At 41.1% G+C, this 18,317-nt stretch overlaps 1 protein-coding gene across 3 annotated transcripts in view; it reads right to left on the bottom strand.

Moving 5' to 3' along the window:
• KPNA6 (karyopherin subunit alpha 6) overlaps nucleotides 1-18,317 on the bottom strand; it is a 58,145-nt gene that overhangs the window by 20,269 nt on the left and 19,559 nt on the right. Inside the window, exons 1-2 of one of the 3 annotated variants that reach the window (XM_045064114.1) lie at nucleotides 12,466-12,548; nucleotides 4,606-4,691 (exon numbers count right to left, since the gene is read on the bottom strand). The exons of 1 other annotated variant lie outside the window; for it this stretch is intronic. Coding sequence is in view for 1 of the 2 variants with exons in the window: in XM_045064112.1 (XP_044920047.1) it covers nucleotides 12,466-12,484 (19 nt within the window). In the remaining variant the exon portion in view is untranslated. Of the gene's footprint in view, nucleotides 1-4,605; nucleotides 4,692-12,465; nucleotides 12,559-18,317 lie in introns of those variants that run through there. One more of the 3 variants, XM_045064112.1, reaches the window with a different exon arrangement.

The raw sequence follows: 18,317 nt of genomic DNA, 5'->3' as shown, positions 1-18,317 counted from the left end.
ACTTGTGCTATGTCTCTGTCAAATAAATAAATAAAATCTTAAAAAAACAAAAAACAAAAAACAAACTCTAGTTGTTAATCACTTGTGGGTTATCTGTATTATAAGTATTTTCTTGCACTTGGAAGCTTTTCAGTTTTTTCAATTTATACTTTATGGAGTTCTTTAACAAGAAGTTCTTAATATATATCATATAGCTTAATTTTTCTTTTATACTTAGCTTTTTCTATATGTCTTTTTGTTTTGTTTCATTTTGTTTTAAAGATTTTATTTATTTGACAAAGAGAGATCACAAGTAGACAGAGAGGCAGGCAGAGAGAGAGTGGGAAGCTGGCTCCTTGGTGAGCAGAGAGCCCGATGGGGGGCTCAATCCTAGGACTCTTCGATCATGACCTGATCCAAAGGCAGAGGCTTATTAACCCCGGAGCCACCCAGGTGTCCCCTACGTGTCTTGTTTAATAAATCCTTTCATACTCCCCAAATCACAAAGATAAAGCTTCTTATGTCTTCTAGAGATTTTATTTATTTATTTATTTTATTTATTTATTTTTTTTAAGATTTTATTTATTTATTTGAGAGAGAGACAGTGAGAGAGAGCATGAGCGAGGCGAAGGCCAGAGAGAGGAGCAGACTCCCCGTGGAGCTGGGAGCCTGATGCGGGACTCGATCCCGGGACTCCAGGATCATGACCTGAGCCGAAGGCAGTCGTCCAACCAACTGAGCCACCCAGGCGTCCCTGTCTTCTAGAGATTTTAAAGCTTGCCTTTTGTATGCAAGTGTTTCATCTATCTGAAATTTAACTATGTATATGAGATAGCGATTCAGTTTCATTTTTTCCATGTGGATAAATAATTGTCTTAGCATGGATTAGTGAAAGTGTTCAGTAATCAAGCATATCTCCCTCTATGACCAAGTCTGGTTATAGGATCTCTAACACTGATCAATTTCTTTCTTGCTCCAACATCGTATTTTTTCTTTCTTTCTTTTTTTTAAAGATTTTATTGGAGGGGGGCACTTGGGTGGCTCAGTCCATTAAGTGTCTGACTCTTGTTTTTGGCTCAGGTGGTGATCTCAGGGTCATGGGATTGAGCCCCCTACTGGGGTCCACTTGAGATTCTTTCTCTACTTTGCCCTCTGCCTCTCCCCTGCTCTCTCTCCCCTGCTCTCTCTCTCTCTCTCTCTCACACACACACACACACACACTCTCTAACATAAATTTTTTTTTAAAAAAGATTTTAGGGTGGGCCGCCTGGGTGGCTCAGTGGGTTAAGCCTCTGCCTTTGGCTCAGTTCATGATCCCAGGGTTCTGGAATCAAGCCCCGCATTGGGCTCTCTGCTCACCAGGGAGCCAGCTTCCCTCTCTCTGCCTCCCTCTCTGCTTACTTGTGATCTGTCAAGTAAATAAATAAAATCAATCTTTAAAAAAAAAAAAAGAAAGAAAGAAAGACTTTAAGGCAATGGGCATTAAGGAAGGCATGTGATGTGATGAGCACTGGGTGTTATATGCAACTGATGAATTACCGAACTCTACATCTAAAACTAATGATGTACTATACATTGGCTAATTGAATTTAAATTAAAAAAAATTTTTATTTATTTGAGAGTGAGAGAGAGCGGGAGAGAACATAAGCAGGAGGAGCGGCAGAGGGAGAAGGAGAAGCAGGCTCCCTGCTTAGCAGGGAGCCCAATGTGGGGCTCAATCCCAGGACCCTAGGATTATAACCTGAGCCAAAGGCATCAACTGAGCCATCTGGGTGCCCTGGCATACATCTTTTATCAGTTTAAAAAAGATCCTGTATTCCTAGTTTTCTACACGTTTTTAATCATAACTGTTGATTATTATCCAATCCTTTTTCTGCATCTACTGAGATGTCATGTGGTTTTTCTCTTTAAAAGGAATAATTAATGGGGCGCCTGGGTGGCTCAGTGAGTTAAGCCTCTGCCTTCAGCTCGGGTCATGATCTCAGGGTCCTGGGATCGAGCCTCACCTCGGGCTTTCTGCTCAGTGTGGAGCTCTCTCCCTGCCTGCCTCTCTGCCTACTTGTGATTCTGCCAAATAAATAAATAAATAAATCTTTAAAAAAAAAAAGGGAATAATGAATGAATTAAACTATAGATTTTCTAATATAAAATTACCCAGGAGGGACTCCCCATGGGCAGGCTTCCTGCTCAGCAGGTCAGCAGGGAGTTTACTTCTCACTCTTCTTCCACTCCCCGCCATACATGCATTCTTGTGCACGTACTCAAAATCTTTTTTAAAAAAGTAAACACAGAAGAATCATACAGTAGAGAGTTTTTAAAAACTATTAAGTAACTAAGGAAATTAAAAAGAATGTTAACTTTATACTAACTAACCCCTTTGAAAAGAAATACCTAGAATAACATAAGTTACTACAATTGACTTACATAGAATGTTTGACTAGCCTTATAATCATGAACATACTGAATCAACAATAAAGACTAGTCCACAAAGAAAATGCCAGGCTGGGTGCCATAGTGGCTCAGCTCGTTAAGTGTCAGCCTTCAGCTCAGGTCAAGACCCCAGGGTCCTGGGATAGAGATCTGAGTGCTGTGGGGACGGGGAGGGGAGTGAGGTTCGTCCTTAGTGGCAAGTCTGCTTGAGTCTGCTTCTCCCTCTGCCTGCTGCTCCCCCAGCTCGTACTCAAGTCTCTTTTTCTCTCCCTCTTCTGACAAATGAATAAATAAAATCTTAAAAAAAAAAAAAAAGAAAAGAAAAGAAAAGAAAAAGAAAGAAAATGCCAGGCCTAAGTGGTTTTTCAGAGGAGTTCTGCCAGATTTTCAATAAATTAGTTATTTTACTCAAACACTTTCAGAAAATAGGAAAAGGGATAAGTCTTTTTTTTTTTTTTAAGATTTTATTTATTTAATTTGACAGAGATCACAAGTAGGCAGACAGAAGGAAGCAGGTTCCCTGCCAAGCAAAGAGCTTGATATGGGGCTCGATCCCAGAAATCTGGGAGTCATGACCTGAGCCGAAGGCAGCAGCTCTAACCCAATGAACCACCCAGGTGCCCCGTATGTCTTCTTTTTTTTTTTTTAAGGTTTATTTATTTGACAGTGAGTAGGGGGAGGAGAAGAATCCCCACTGGGCACCAAGCAAGACTTGGAGCTCAATCCCAAGACCTATGAGATCATGACCTGAGCAGAAACCACAAGCTGATGCTTAACCTAGTAACTAAGGAGCCCTGAGGAGCATTTCTTTTGCTAACACCATCAAAGAAGAGTAATATGAGAAGGTCCTATACTTTTCTTAAGTCATTTGTGAACAAGAATACAACAAAAAAAATTTTTAGGATTGTTTATTTCGACAGAGAAAGAGACAGCGAGAGGGAACACAAGCATGGGGGAGCTGGAGAGGGAGAAGCAGGCTCCCTGCTTAGCAGGGAGTCTGATATGGAGCTCAATGCCATGACCTCAATGCCAGGACACTGGGATCAGGACCTGAGCTGAAGGCAGATGCTTAACGAATGAGCCACCCAGATGCCCCAAGGATACAAAAATTCTAAATAATATTCAATCATATCCAGCAATGTGTAAAAAACTAATTCATCCTGACCACATGCGGCTTATTACAGGACTTAATGGGTAATTTTATTTTTTAAAAAACATTTTATTTTTTTGAGAGAGAGAGAAAGAGAAAACGAGCAGTGGATGGGGGGGTGGGGTCGGTCAGAGGAAAAGAGAAAAGCAGACTCCCCACCTAGCAGGAAGCCCAATGTGGGGCTCTATCCCAGGACCCAGAGATCATACCTGAGCTGAAGGCATACACTCAACCAACTGAGCCACCCAGGAGCCCCTCCCATCTGTTTTTTCCTAAGTGTATTTTTCTACTTTTTTCTAAATTTCTAATGTACCTGTCACTAATGTTCAGACTTTTTATTTCACTTATAAACTTCCCTAAGTCTTTTAGATTTCCTTCAAATTAATATTTTCATTGTAATTCACTTCTGAATACCTGACTTCCATCAGTTTTATTTGGATCATGAAATGTTCTTTTAAATTAGTGATATTTGGGGACTTACTTTTTCTACCATTTACTTCTAATATAATTACACTGTAGTTAGAGTCTCAGAGATTCTTTTAAATTTACAGATCTTCCTTGACTTATGATTGGGCTATGTCCTCATAAACCCACTCTTGAGCTAACAATACACTGTAAGTCAAAATGCATTTAAGGGGCGCCTGGGTGGCTCAGTCAGATAAGCATCTGCTTTCAGCTCAGGTCATGATCCCAAGGTCCTGGGATCAAGCCCCGAATGCATCAGTGTCTCTGCTCGGAAGGGAGTCTGCTTCTCCCACTGCTTTTCTCTCTCTGTCCCCTCCAAAAAAAATAAAAAATAAAAAAAAAAAATGCATTTAATATGCCTAACCTATGGAATATCATAGCTTGGCCTAGCCTACCTTAAACGTGCTCAGAACACTCATATTAGCCTATAGTTGGGCAAACTCATCTAACACAAAGCCTGTTTTATAGTTAACATACTTACTATCTCATGTAACTTACTGAATACTATATTGAAAGTGGGGGGAAAAAAAAAGGAATGGCTATAGGGGCACAGAATGGTTATAAGTGTATGAGTTGTTTACCCTTGTGATCACATGGCTGACGGGGAGCTGGGACTCACTGCTGCTGGTCAGCATCAGGAGAGAGTACTGTACCACATATCACCAGCCTGGAAAAAGACTTAAATTCAAGATTCAAAGTAATGTTTCTATTGAATGTATATTGCTTTCACACCATGGTAAAGTTGAAAAATTGTAAGTTAAGCCATCATAAGTCAGGAACCATCAATAAAATGGAGATTTGCTTTTTTGGCTTAATATGTATTCAATTTATCTAAGTGTCCCATGTGTGCTTAAGAAGAACCTCTATTGGGGCGCCTGGGTGGCGCAGTGGGTGGGCCTCGGCCTTTGGCTCAGGTCATGGTCTTGGGGTCCTGGGATCGAGCCCCGCATCGGGCTCTCTGCTCTGCGGGGAGCCTGCTTCTCCGCCCCCCACCTCTGCCTATTTGTGATCTCTCTGTCAAATAAATAAAATCTTAAAAAAAAAAAGAAAGAAAAACCTGTATTCTAGGGTACCTGGGTGGCTCAGAAGGTTAAGCCTCTGCCTTTGGCTCAGGTCATGATCTCAGGGTCCTGGGATAGAGCCCCGCATTGGGCTCTCTGCTCAGCAGGGAGCCTGCTTCTCCCTCTCTCTTTGCCTGCCTCTCTGCCTACTTGTGATCTCTGTCAAACAAATAAAATCTTAAAAAAAAAAAAAAAAGAACCTGTATTCTTTAATAACTATTCATAGCATTCTATATACCATATGTCCATTAAATCAAGTTGTTCCCTATGTTGCTCAACTCTTCCCACTGCTTTACTAATTTTTTTTCTTGACTTATCAACACTAAATGTGTCCATTTCACCCTGTAATTTTTCTTTTAAATTAAGATTTTATTTACTTATTTGACAGAGAGAGATCACAAGTAGACAGAGAGACAGGCAGAGAGAGAGAGAGGAAGGAAGCAGGTTCCTTGCTGAGCAGAGAGCCTGATATGGGGCTCGATCCCAGGACTCTGAGATCATGACCAGAGCCGAAGGCAGAGGCTTTAACCCACTGAGACACCCAGGAGCCCCTCACCCTATAGTTTTATTCTGCTTTGTATATTCTATGACAATGTTATTAGAGGTACATAAATTTAGAACAATCCTGTCTTCCTGGTATATTGAAAAAATTTATTATTTTTTAATTTTAAAAAATATTTTATTTATTTATTTGACAGAGAGAATATACAATTGTGCAGGAGGAGCAGGAGGCAGAGGGTGAGGGAGAAGCAAGCTCCCTAGTGAGCAAGGAGCCCAGTGCGGGACTTGATCCTAGGATCAACCCTGGGATCATGATCAGAGCCAAAGGTAGATGGTTAACTGACTGAGCCAACCAGGCGTCCCTGAAGAATTTTTAAAAAATTGTAAACAGCCAAATTATTCCTTAACAATACTTTTTTCCTTACTTTGTTAGACATTAACATAGCTATCATTTCCATTCCAGTCATGGTGGAAAAACAGGGACTAATTTACCTTCCTGCTGTAAAGTGTTTCAGATATTGGACACGAGGGAGTGAAAAGCTGTGATTCCCCAAGAGTGTAAGCCCTACTTATCTCCTTGACGTTCTGCCTGGAAGTATGTTCTAGACCACTGAGCAGGGAGAGGGTTACCAAATAATATAGCAATCTTATTAGTTGGGGAAAGAGACTGGAGGGTTTAAGGAGACTGAGACAGCTGGAAACTGTGAGGCAGAGTTCCAGAGAAGAGTGAGCTACACAGAAAAAAAAAAACTCAGGAAATCTGCTTAAGGTTCCCTTAAAACCTTGCTGGAGACTAAGGGCGAGAAGGCACTTGATGAATCAGAATGGAGATTCCTCACTGATCACTCAGGGCATTCAGTGAAGACCCTAAAAGGATACACTTTAGTAGTGACATTAAACTATCCCTAAAAAGACTACCAACAAACTTTAAAAACAAGATCAACTGAGCAGAATGTAACAACTGCCTATGAAACTCTACATCCTTTAAAAAACAAAACAAAATTTTATCAAAAATCCAATTAAAAACTTACAGATATGCCAAAAAGCAGGAAAGTATGACCCACAGCCAGAAGAAAAACCAATCAACAGAGACAGACTCCAAAATGATGCTGCCTGCAGTGCAAATGTTACCAAATGGCCCAATACACCTGTTGTGGCTGGATTCACAAAGGAAGAAGTAAGGTGGAGGAGGGAGACAGAAAAAAAAAACTTAAGAAACAAAGACTGAAAAATTTCCAAATCTGATCCCATATACCCAAGAAAACATGGTAAAACACAAATAAATCAGGGACACCTGAGTGGTGCAGTCAGTTCAGTGTCCAACTCTAGGCTTCAGCTCAGGTGGTGATCTCAGGGTCGTGAGACTGAGTCCTGTGTAGGGCTCTGTGCTCAATACGGAGTCTGGATTCTCTCCCTCTGCCCACCCTTGCACACACATGTGAGCACACGATCTCTCTCAAACAAATAAATCTTTAAAAAACAAAACAAAGAAAATCACATTAAGGCACATCATAGCAAAATTTCTGAAAAAGTGGTAAAGAAAATCTGAAAAACAGCTAGAATGACTGATTACATGAAGAAAACCAAAGATAAGAATGACGTGACTTTTTGCCAAAAACTACAGGAGTGAGAAGATATTGAAATACCATCCTTAATATACTGAAGGAAAGCTGTCAAACTAGAATTCTATACCCAATGAAAATACTTTCAAAAATGGAAGTGAAATAGAAATCAACTTCTTCAAACAAAAGCTGAGATTTTTGTCTCTAGCAGATGTGTACTAAAGAAATACTACAGTTCTTGGGTGCCTGGGTGGCTCAGTGGGTTAAGCTGCTGCCTTCGGCTCAGGTCATGATCCCAGGGTCCTGGGATAGAGTCCCGCATCGGGCTCTCTGCTCAGCAGGGAGCCTGCTTCCCTCTCTCTCTCTCTCTCTCTGCCTGCCTCTCCATCTACTTGTGATTTCTCTCTGTCAAATAAATAAATAAAATCTTAAAAAAAAAAAAAAAAGAAATACTACAGTTCTAAAACAAAAACAAACGTCAGTTCTTTAAGTAGAAGGAAATATTACCAGGTGATAACTCAGATCGTCACAAAAGGAAGGATACTAGAAATCATAAACTTATAGGTACATATTAAAATAACTTTTTTCCATTGAAAACATTTTTAAAAAATAAGCCAATAATGGAGATAAAATGGAATTATTCAGAAGAAAAAAGGGTCAAGAACACATGACAAATAGAAAACAAACTGATTTCCAGACTTACAATATAATATTCAAATTTCCAATTTTAATAAAAAAAAAAATCACAAGGCATATAAAGAAACAGAGAAATACAGCCTAAAGGACAAAATTAACTGATACAAACTTTCCCTGAAAAAACTAAGGTACTTGACATACTAGACAAAGACTTTCAAACAAAACACCCAAAAGAGCTAAATATAAACAAACAAACAAACAAAAGGAAATCAGGAAAACAATGAACAAAATGAGTATCAACAAACAGAAAAATGACCAAACAGAAGAAGAAAAACAGAAGTTCTGGCACTGAGGGGTGCCTGGCTGGCTCAGTTGGGATCAGGGGACCCTTGATTTTGGGTTTGTGAATGTTAGCCCCATGCTGGATGTAGAGATTACTTAAATAAATGAACTTAAAAAAAAAAAAGAAAGAAAAAAGTTCTGGAGTTGAAAAGTACAGTAACTGAAATGAAAAATTCACTAGTGGGGTTTAATGGCAGACGACAGAAGCAGCAGAGATGAGCTTAAGGAAGAAGACTGAAAAGTAACAGCCTAGAAGATCCGTCATATTCCAACAAGTAATATGGGAGTCAAAGAAATAGAAAAAGGGACAGAAAGAATTTAAGAAATAATGGCAGAAAACCTCCCAAATTCAATTTAAGTCATGAATCTACATGTAAAGATGTTCACTGAATCCCAAGGAAGATAAACTCCACATCTTGACAAACTGCTGAGAGCCAAAGACAAAAGAATTTTGGAAGCAGTGAAGGAGAAGCAATTCATCACATACAAGCCAATTTCTCATTAGAAACCATAAAGGCAAGAAGGCACTGGAATGACAAATTTAAAGATACAAAAAAGGGGGAAAAAAACAACAACAACTGTCAAAGAATCCTACATCTGACCGAACTGTGCTTCAAAAACAAGGGAGAAATTAAGACATTTCTGATAAACAAAAGCCGAGGAAGTAAGTTACCCCTAGACCTGCTGTAAACAAGAAATACTAAAGGAGTCCTTCAAACTGAAAATGAAAGGAAATGAGAGGAGGACTCCACAATAACTTGAACCCAGTAACGGTAACTACATGGGTAGTTATAAAACTCAGTATTACTGTATTTTTGGTTTGTAACTTCACTTTTTATTTCTTAGATGATTTAAAGGACAAACATATAAATTATAAATCTGTGTTACCAGGCATATGATGTGTAAGATGTAATTTGTGATGGCAACAACATAAAAGGGAACTGGAACTGTACAGAAACAGACTTTTTAAAGTTAAGTTGGTACCAATTCAACCTAGATTGCTATAAACTTAGAATGTTAAATGTAATCCCCATGGTAACCACAATATCTAAGAAAAAAATACACACACAAAATAGACATTAAAAACATACACACAGGGGCACCTGGGTGGCTCAATGGGTTAAAGCCTCTGCCTTCGGCTCAGGTCATGATCCCAGGGTCCTGGAATCGAGCCCCGCATTGGGCTCTCTGTTCGGCAGGGAGCCTGCTTCCTCTTCTCTCTCTCTGCCTGCCTCTCTGCCTACTTGTGATCTCTGTCAAATGAATAAATAAAATCTTAAAAAACAAACAAACCCATAAACACAAAAGGAAATGAGAAGGGAATTCACTAACAAAAAACAACTAAACACAGAAGGCAGTAATGGAGGAAGAGAGGGGCAAAAAAGGTAAAGGTGTAAGACAAAGCAATGAGTAAAATGCCAGAAGTCCTTCGTTATCAGTAATATATTATATGTAAATAGACTAAGCTCTCCAATCACTATACATTGTCTGCAAAAGACTTACTACATACCTAAAAACAGGAACAAGTTTAAAGTAAATGGATGAGAAAAGATATTACATCCTTATGGTAATCAAAAGAGAGCTGGGATAGCTATACTAATAACAGATAAAAAACTTCAAGTCAGATACTGTTTAAATGATAAAGGATATCATATACTGGTAAAAGGGTCAATTCATCAAAAAGATAAGAGCAATTATAAAACATAAAGGCACCAGGGTGCCTGTGTTGCTCAGCAGGCTAAGTGGCTGACTCTTGGTCCTGGCTCATAACCTCAGAACAACCTGTTTCCAATTCTCTCTCCCCCTCTTCCTCTGCACCTCCCCGGGCTCATGCATGCTCTCTTTCAAATAAATAAATCTTTTAAATAAAATGAACGCTTAATAGATTAATTAGGAAACAGAAATTTTCAACATTATGAATGAGCTAGACCTAAAAAGACGTATAGAACATTCTACCCAACAAAAGAATATGCCTTCTCAGGTATACATGGAATATTCTCCAGGACAGATCTTGGAGTCAACAAAGAGTCTCAGTGAATTCTCAAAGACTGAAATCAGACAAAGTATCTTCTCTGAGCACACAGAATGAAGAGAGAAATTCACAAATAGGTGGGTGGAAACTAACAACACACTCTTAAATAATAAAGTTGGAAGACTGGAACTTCCTCATTTTCTAACTTACTACAAAGCTATACTAATCAGAAAAGTGTGGTACTGGCATAGGGTGTTTACAGATCAATGGATTAAAATTCAGAGTGTAGGGGCGCCCGGGTGGCTCAGTGGGTTAAGCCGCTGCCTTCGGCTCGGGTCATGATCTCAGGGTCCTGGGATCGAGTCCCACATCGGGCTCTCTGCTCAGCAGGGGGCCTGCTTCCCTTCCTCTCTCTGTGATCTCTTCCCTTCCTCTCTCCTACTGTGATCTCTCTCTGTCAAATAAATAAATAAAATCTTTAAAAAAAAAAAAATTCAGAGTGTAAAAATAAATTCACACATCTATGGCCAGCTAAATAACTTTAATAAGGGTGTCAAGGGAGTATGAATAGTCTCTTCAAAAAAAAAAACAACAGTGCAGGGACAATTAGATTTCCAGATCTAAAGGAATGAAGTTGGACACCTAGCTTACACCATATACAAAAAGTGACTCAAAATTTATCAGCAACCGGGTGCCTGGATGGCTCAGTGGGTCACACTGCTGCCTTCAGCTCGGGTCATGATCTCAGCGTTCTGGGATCGAGTCCCGCATGGGGCTCTCTGCTCAGCGGGGAACCTGCTTCCTTCTCTCACTCTCTCTGCCTGCCTCTCTGTCTACTGTGATCTCTCTCTCTGTCATATAAATAAATAAAATATTTTAAAAAATTGATCAGCAACCTAAATACAAGCTAAGACCATAAAATGCTTAGAATAATACATGGGGGGAGCACCTAGGTGGCTCAGTTGGTTTAGCGTCTGACTTTGGCTCAGGTCATGATCCCAGGTTGAGCCCCACGTTGGGCTCTCTGCTCATCAGGTAGCCTAGTTCTCCCTCTCCCTATGCCACATCCCCCTGCTTGTGCTCTCTTGCTCTGTCAAATAAATGAATCTTAAAACAAAAACAAAAAACAAAGAACCCCAAAACTAGCCAACCCTAAACTGTTTACTCTCCCTGCCTTCACTTTCCCTCAGAAACCTCAGTAAAGGCTCTGGCCTAAAGAAGCTTACCCCTGGGGCGCCTGGGTGGCTCAGTGGGTTAAGTCTCTGCCTTCGGCTCAGGTCATGGTCTCAGGGTCCTGGGATCGAGCCCCACATAGGGCTCTCTGCTCAGCAGGGGGTCTGTTTCCTTTCCCCTCCGTTCCCTCCCTTCCCCTCTCTGCCTGCCTCTCTGCCTGTCAAATAAATAAAAAATCCTAAGATGCTTGCCCCGTCCCTTCTGCCTCCTTCTGTGACCTTATATGCATGCAGTGGCTCCCTCTCTGACCTGGGACCATAACAAACAACTTTTTTTTTTTTTTTTAAGATTTTATTTATTTGACACAGAGAGAGAGAGAGAGATTGCAAGTAGGCAGAGCAGCAGGCAGAGAGAGAAGGGGAAGCAGGCTCTCTGCTCAGCAAGGAGCTCAATCTCAGGATCCTGGGATTATGACCTGAGTTGAAGGCAGATGCTTGTCCAACTGAGCCACCCAGATGCCCCAGCAATGAGAGTTTAAAAAGAAATCTTCCAAGATTAAGATTTGGGCTGGTTCTTCAACCAGGAAATATTGAGGGTTGAAACACCCATATACCCATACATGGGAGAGGGGCAGAGTAGAGTCTTCTAAGAGAAACTGAGTGAAAGAGAGATGAAAATGGACATTGAAAAGAGTTGAATTCTGGCGCTAGAGAAAATAAAGAAATGAAACTTCAGAGATGGTGCCTTAGTCATTCCGGAAAGTAGCCTAGTGAACCAATCGCAACAGTGGGTCTTAGAATGTGCGAGTGTCCACATACACATCACTTGGCAAATCCCAAGTGAATTTGTTATTTTATTTTTAAAGATTTTATTTATTTGTCAGAGAGAGAAAGAGAGCACAAGTAGGGGGAACAGCAGGCAGAGGGAGGCGGCTTCCCGCTGAGCGAGGAGCCCGATGCAGGACTTGATCCCAGGACTCTGGGGTTATGACCTGACCAAGGACAGATAGACAGACAGCCTAACCAACTGAGCCACCCAGGTGTCCCTAAGTGAATTTACTATTAAAAAAAAAAAAAAAAATTCTAGGGGATTGCAGAGGCCTCCCTTGGGGTTCCTGATTACTCCTGTGCCTGGAGACTAAGAGGCAAGGGCAAATTCCTAAAGGCAGCGCTATGGATTGCTGTCCCCCATTACCTGACACATGGTTTTTCATGACTCTGAATCTGGGCTCTCCCAGAGGACTGTCCCCTCCTTTGGGCAGAGCTGACAGCAAAGCTGGAAGGAGAAGCAGCATGTGCTTCTTTAGTCACCATGGTGACAAGAAACTATCACAAATATTTGCTTATGACTTCACTGGAGAAGCCAGGCAGGGGAGGTTAGACTGGAAGAAGGAACAACTGCAGAAGCACATCTGGAATCAGCAACCAAAGGAATGCTGGACTCTCATTTAGGGACCAGCAGGCAGAGGGGCTTTTTCTATCATGCACTACTCTACTTGCTGGGGCTGGATCAAGAAATCAATGATACAAGATGCCTGGGTGCCTCAGTTGGTTAAGCATTTGCCTTTGGCTCAGGTCATGATCCTGGGGTCCTGGGATCAAGTCCCAAGTTGGGCTCCCTGATTAGTGAAGAGCCTGCTTCTCCCTCTACCTCTGCCCCCTCCCCCCACCACCTTATGCTCCCTCTCTAGCTAAAATTCATTTTCAAAAATCTTAAAAAAGAAAGAAAGAAAGAAATCCATGATACAAATATACCTTTTCTAGCATCTGACTGTCTGAGACAGCCTTTGGGTTTTCTTAAGACAAGGAACTCTCTCAAAGTGAATACATCTCTGAAGTTATACAACCCATTTGGGAAATAAATGGCTAATGTTACCATGCACTCTGTAAACTTTTAGAACCAAGGGACCAGTAATAATAATACAAGATAGGCAAAGACCCTGTTAAGACCTGAATTCTGCCCTGCTTCCAACTTCTATGTTGAAGGCCTGGTGCCTAGTCTCTCCAAATAGGACTATATGGAAACAGGGTCTCTAAAGAGATGGGGATACTGGGGTAAGGCCCTAACCCACTATGACTAGTATCCTTATAAAAAGGAGAAGATTAAGATACAGATGTACACAGAGGGAGAATACCATGTAAACATGAAGACAGCCACTGATAAACCAGAGAGAGAAAGGACTCAGAAAAAGCCAACCCTCATGACTGATCCTGGAATTCTAGCCTCCAGAACTGGGAGAATATAAATTCCTTTGTTTAAACCAGACAGGCTGTGGTACTTTTCATGGCAGCCCTAGCAATTTAATGTAAGCTCTAACTGATAAAGAACCTGAGTCTTAAGTCACACACTGAGTAGCAAGGTTACTGCAGTACTCCATTTAATCACTCATGTTTAAAATTTTGAGACTCATAAAACTTTAAAATTTTGCACATGTTCTCAGAAAAAGGCGTACTACGCATAGCCAGCTGTCCTGTGTGTGGGATGGAAATGATACTACTACACCTTCAAGCTCACATCCCGTACACCTGCTGGCTCTAGGGCTTTCCAAATCAAAGCCTTATGTTCATGGTCTGTACTTCAAAAAGCTACCAAGCAATCACTTGATTCAAGGCATCTTGCCTGGAAGAACCCAAAGGAGCTATATTTAGGAGATAAGGGAACTAGCATTATTTTCTAGGCAATGACCTGACAATCTTCAAAGGAGCTGGGACATGGAATGCTATGAAGCAGTCAGTCTTTTCAAATGATTTCCCTTGTTCTGGTGCTGAGGGGGCGCTCCTCAGCAGAGGGAGGCTTTCTAAAGAACTGTTATTGTAGCTGCCCAGGTACTGAGAATAAGCTAATGCTTTAAATCACACAGACTATTTGGCATATACTACAGTAAGAAGCTTTACAACTCAATGATGCATTAAAGGTTTCTTAATGGCACTGGGAAGAGAGATAAAAGAGGAATGGTTACTCCTCAATATAAGGCCTCTTCCTTCAAGAAAGTAATTCCTCCCAGGTTGAAATTTTTTTTTTCAATTGGCCTCTCATACCTTTCACTAGGAATTCTCTAGCAAATATGTATCAGCATTAAGATTCCTGGGTTAAAGCTCTATGGCCATATGACTATTAACTGAAAAGAAAGGGTAAGAGGGTATCAGGATAGACAGCCCATAAGCCTTGGCAGGCTAGTAACATTTGCTAATGTGCCAATCTTTGTCGGTTTATCTCTAATCTTCACAACAATCCTGAGAATCCATTCAACAGATGACAAAAATGAGACTCGGGGCGCCTGGGTGGCTCAGTGGGTTAAAGCCTCTGCCTTCGGCTCAGGTCATGACCCCAGGGTCCTGGGATTGAGCCCCGCATCGGGCTCTCTGTTCAGCAGGAAGCCTGCTTCCTCCCCTCTCTCTCTGCCGGCTTCTCTGCCTACTTGTAATCTCTGCCTGTCAAATAAAATAAATAAAATCTTTAAAAAAAAAGAGAGAGAGAGAGACTCAGAGGGTAAGTGAACAAGTGAGGAAGCTAATATCAACCCTGACCTATTTGGTCCCAAACTCCAGTCTCTTCTCATTTCCTGAAAAGGAAAGCTATTGGTAACAGCAAATCTATCAGAATTCTGGGTTGGAAGCTATTCCATCACTGATAAAGAAACCAATGTGGTCACATCCCAGAATTTCAGTTAAACACAAACTCAAATGCCTTAAAAGGTAAAGAGGTGAACGATTTTTAGCAGGTCATAATATTACATCAGGGATTGCACTCATACTCCGTTTTTACAACACTGTGCCAGCCAAACAAGATTCGACAGAGGCTGTGGTGAAATCAAGTGTTTTAAGCCCTTGGACACTACCTAAACAGCAATTAACAGCTAAAGAACCAGGTTCAGTAGCATTATGACTTACACAAGATCATTCAGCTATTAAACTGTGACGCTGGGGCTGGGATCTAAATCTCTAAAGGCCTCTACTTTCATCCAACCTCTGAGAATTACTTCTTTCCATCCCCCCAACACACATAATTCTGTTCAATTTGGCTCCTGCCCTTGAACTAGGTTCTGTCTAGACTGATCTATGCATTGTCTTTTTTTTTTTTTAAGATTTTATTTATTTCTTTGACACACAGAGATCACAAGTAGGCAGAGAGGCAGGCAGAGAGAGAGGGGGAAGCAGGATCTCCGCTGAGCAAAGAGCCTGATGTGGGACTCGATCCCAGGAAACTGGGATCATGACCTGAGCCGAAGGCAGAGGCTTAACTCACTGAGACACCCAGGCACCCCATGTATTATTCAGTTATTTTACCTTGAGAGTTACTGGCAATCAATTCTCTAATTAGTGCATATGACAGGGAGCAAGTGAAAACTTTGCCAAGACATCTGCCTATGAGTTTCACTCTCTACCCACTGTATCCGCTTTTTAGGAACTCATTTTCACAGTATAGGTTTTTCTTTGCAGTGACTTCTCTCCCTAGACCATAAATCCAACCAAACACAAACCTAAAGTACATCTGATTGATGTGTGAACAACCAGAAATTAACTAACTCAAAATTCTTCCGAAACAGATAGAGCCAGCCATGATGGGATTGGAAGAGTGGGAAGACAACACACAACACAAGTGACAGAGGTAAATCTGAACATTTTCAAAGATGTTCTTCCAAAACTCACCTGGGTTCAGTTTCTTATCAAACACAACATAGACTGGTTTAAATTTTGCCTGTTTTCTTGCTGGTCTACCTAATAGATAATTACTATGAATGCACACACAGTCGATGGTAAAGTTTTGATATTAATGGTGCTAGCTAAAATTAGCACCATAGGAATAGTTCCAGGAATCTCACCACCTGAATTTTTTTTTCTTTTAAGATTTATTTTTGGGGGGCGCCTGGGTGGCTCAGTGAGTTAAGCCGCTGCCTTCGGCTCAGGTCATGATCTCAGGGTCCTGGGATCGAGTCCCGCATCGGGCTCTCTGCTCAGCAAGGAGCCTGCTTCCCTCTCTCTCTCTCTGCCTGCCTCTCTGCCTACTTGTGATCTCTCTGTCAAATAAATAAATAAAATCTTAAAAAAAAAAAAAAAGATTTATTTTTGGGGCACCTGGGTGGCTCAGTGGGTAGAGTCTCTGCCTTCGGCTCAGGTCATGATCTCAGAGTCCTGGGATTGAGCCCCGCATCAGGTTCTCTGCTTAGCAAAAGCTTCTACACCCAACATGGAGCTCAAATCACAACTCTGAGATCAAGAATCACATGCTCCACTGACTGAGCCAGCCAGGCGCCCCTACCGCCTGAAATTCTTTATCCTAAGAATCAGTCACTTGTAGTATATTTTTTCATTCACCACCCTATCCAAGCTACTGTCCCATTTCTCCGTTCTCATGTCATGGAGAGCAAAAAAACTTTTGTGTCCTTTTTATTAAGAATTATTTTAAAAATATTTATTTTTAGAGAGAGCGAGAGCATTTGCAATCAGTGGGGGAGAGGGAGAGAGATTATCTTTTTTTTTTTTTTTTAAGATTTTGTTGACTTATTTGACAGAGATCACAAGCAGGCAGAGAGAGGAGGAAGCAGGCTCCCAACTGAGCAGAGAGCCCGATGACTCAACTAAGCAGAGAGCCCAGGACCCTGGGATTATGACCTGAGCCGTAAGGCACAGGCCTTAACCCACTGAGACACCCAGGTGCCCTGAGAAAGATAATCTTAAACAGACTCCACATTCTGCACAAAGCCCCATGTGGGGCTCAATCTCATGACCCTGAGGTCATGACCTGAGCCAAAATCAAGAGTCCAATTCTTAACTGACTGAACCACCCAGGTGCCCCATGAATTATTTAAACACTGAAAAACTGAAATAGCATAACAAACATCTATAAACTGATCAAAAACAAAACAAAACAAAACATGGGGCTTAACTCATGACCCTGAGATCAACAAGTCCTTAACCAACTGAGCCACCCAGGTGCCCCAAGATTCAACAAATTTTTTTTTTTTTTAGATTTTTATTTATTTATTTGACAGAGATCACAAGTAGGCAGAGAGACAGGCAGAGAGAGAGGAAGGGCTATTTTATATTTATATTTTAACTGAACATTTAAAAAAAAAATTTTATTGGCGCCTGGGTGGCTCAGTCATTGGGTGTCTGCCTTCGGCTTGGGTCGTGGTCCCGGGGTCCTGGGATTGAGCCCCAGACTGGACTCCCTGCTCAGCGGGAAGCCCATTTCCCCCTCTCCCACTCCCCCCTGCTTACATTCCCTCTCTGCTGTCTCTGTCAAATAAATAAATCTTTATTAAATAAATAAATAAATAAAAATAAAATCTTTATTAAAAAATATATAGTTTTTATTTATTTATTTGACAGACAGAGATCACAAGTAGGCAGAGAGGCAGGCAGAGAGAGAGGAGGAAGCAGGTTTCCTGCTGAGCAGAGAGCCCAATGTAGGGCTCAATCCCAGGACCCTGGGATCATGACCTGAGCTGTAGGCAGAGGCTTTAACCCACTGAACCACCCAGGCACCCCTAAACTAAACATTTTAAAGTTGTCAACGTTATACCTTGCACTTTACCTTATTACTTTAGTATGTGCCTCCTAATAAGGGCCTTCTTACATAAGCACAATTTCAAACTTAAGAAAATTAATGAAACACCTATTATCTTGTCCATACTAAAATTTTTTTCTTTCAAAATGGTTGTCATAGTTCGTTGGGCTTTTTGTTTTCCCCACCCCAAGCCAGAACCTAGTCAAGGTTCACCCACTGTATTAGTCTTTTAACATTTTATTGTGGAAAATTTCAATTATATACAAAAGCAGACAGAATAATCTCAATGCAATCATTGAGTCAATAATCAACTAGTAGCCATTCATCTATATTTCCATCAACCAAGTGATCCTTAAGCAAATTCCTGACATTCACCTATACATATTTTTAGGTATATAGCTTCAAACAATTAAAAACTTTATGGGGCGCCTGGGTGGCTCAGTGGGTTAAAGCCTCTGCCTTCAGCTTGGGTCATGATCCCAGGGTCCTGGGATTGAGCCCCACATCGGGCTCTCTGCTTGGCAGGGAGCCTGCTT

Source organism: Mustela putorius, unplaced genomic scaffold (assembly GCF_011764305.1).
Source record: "Mustela putorius furo isolate JIRA1106 unplaced genomic scaffold, ASM1176430v1.1 tig00003853_pilon_pilon_pilon, whole genome shotgun sequence".
NCBI classification, from domain to species: Eukaryota; Metazoa; Chordata; class Mammalia; order Carnivora; family Mustelidae; genus Mustela; species Mustela putorius.
Note: the sequence above shows the minus strand (reverse complement) of the source record. Positions and strands in the feature narration are given on the sequence as shown.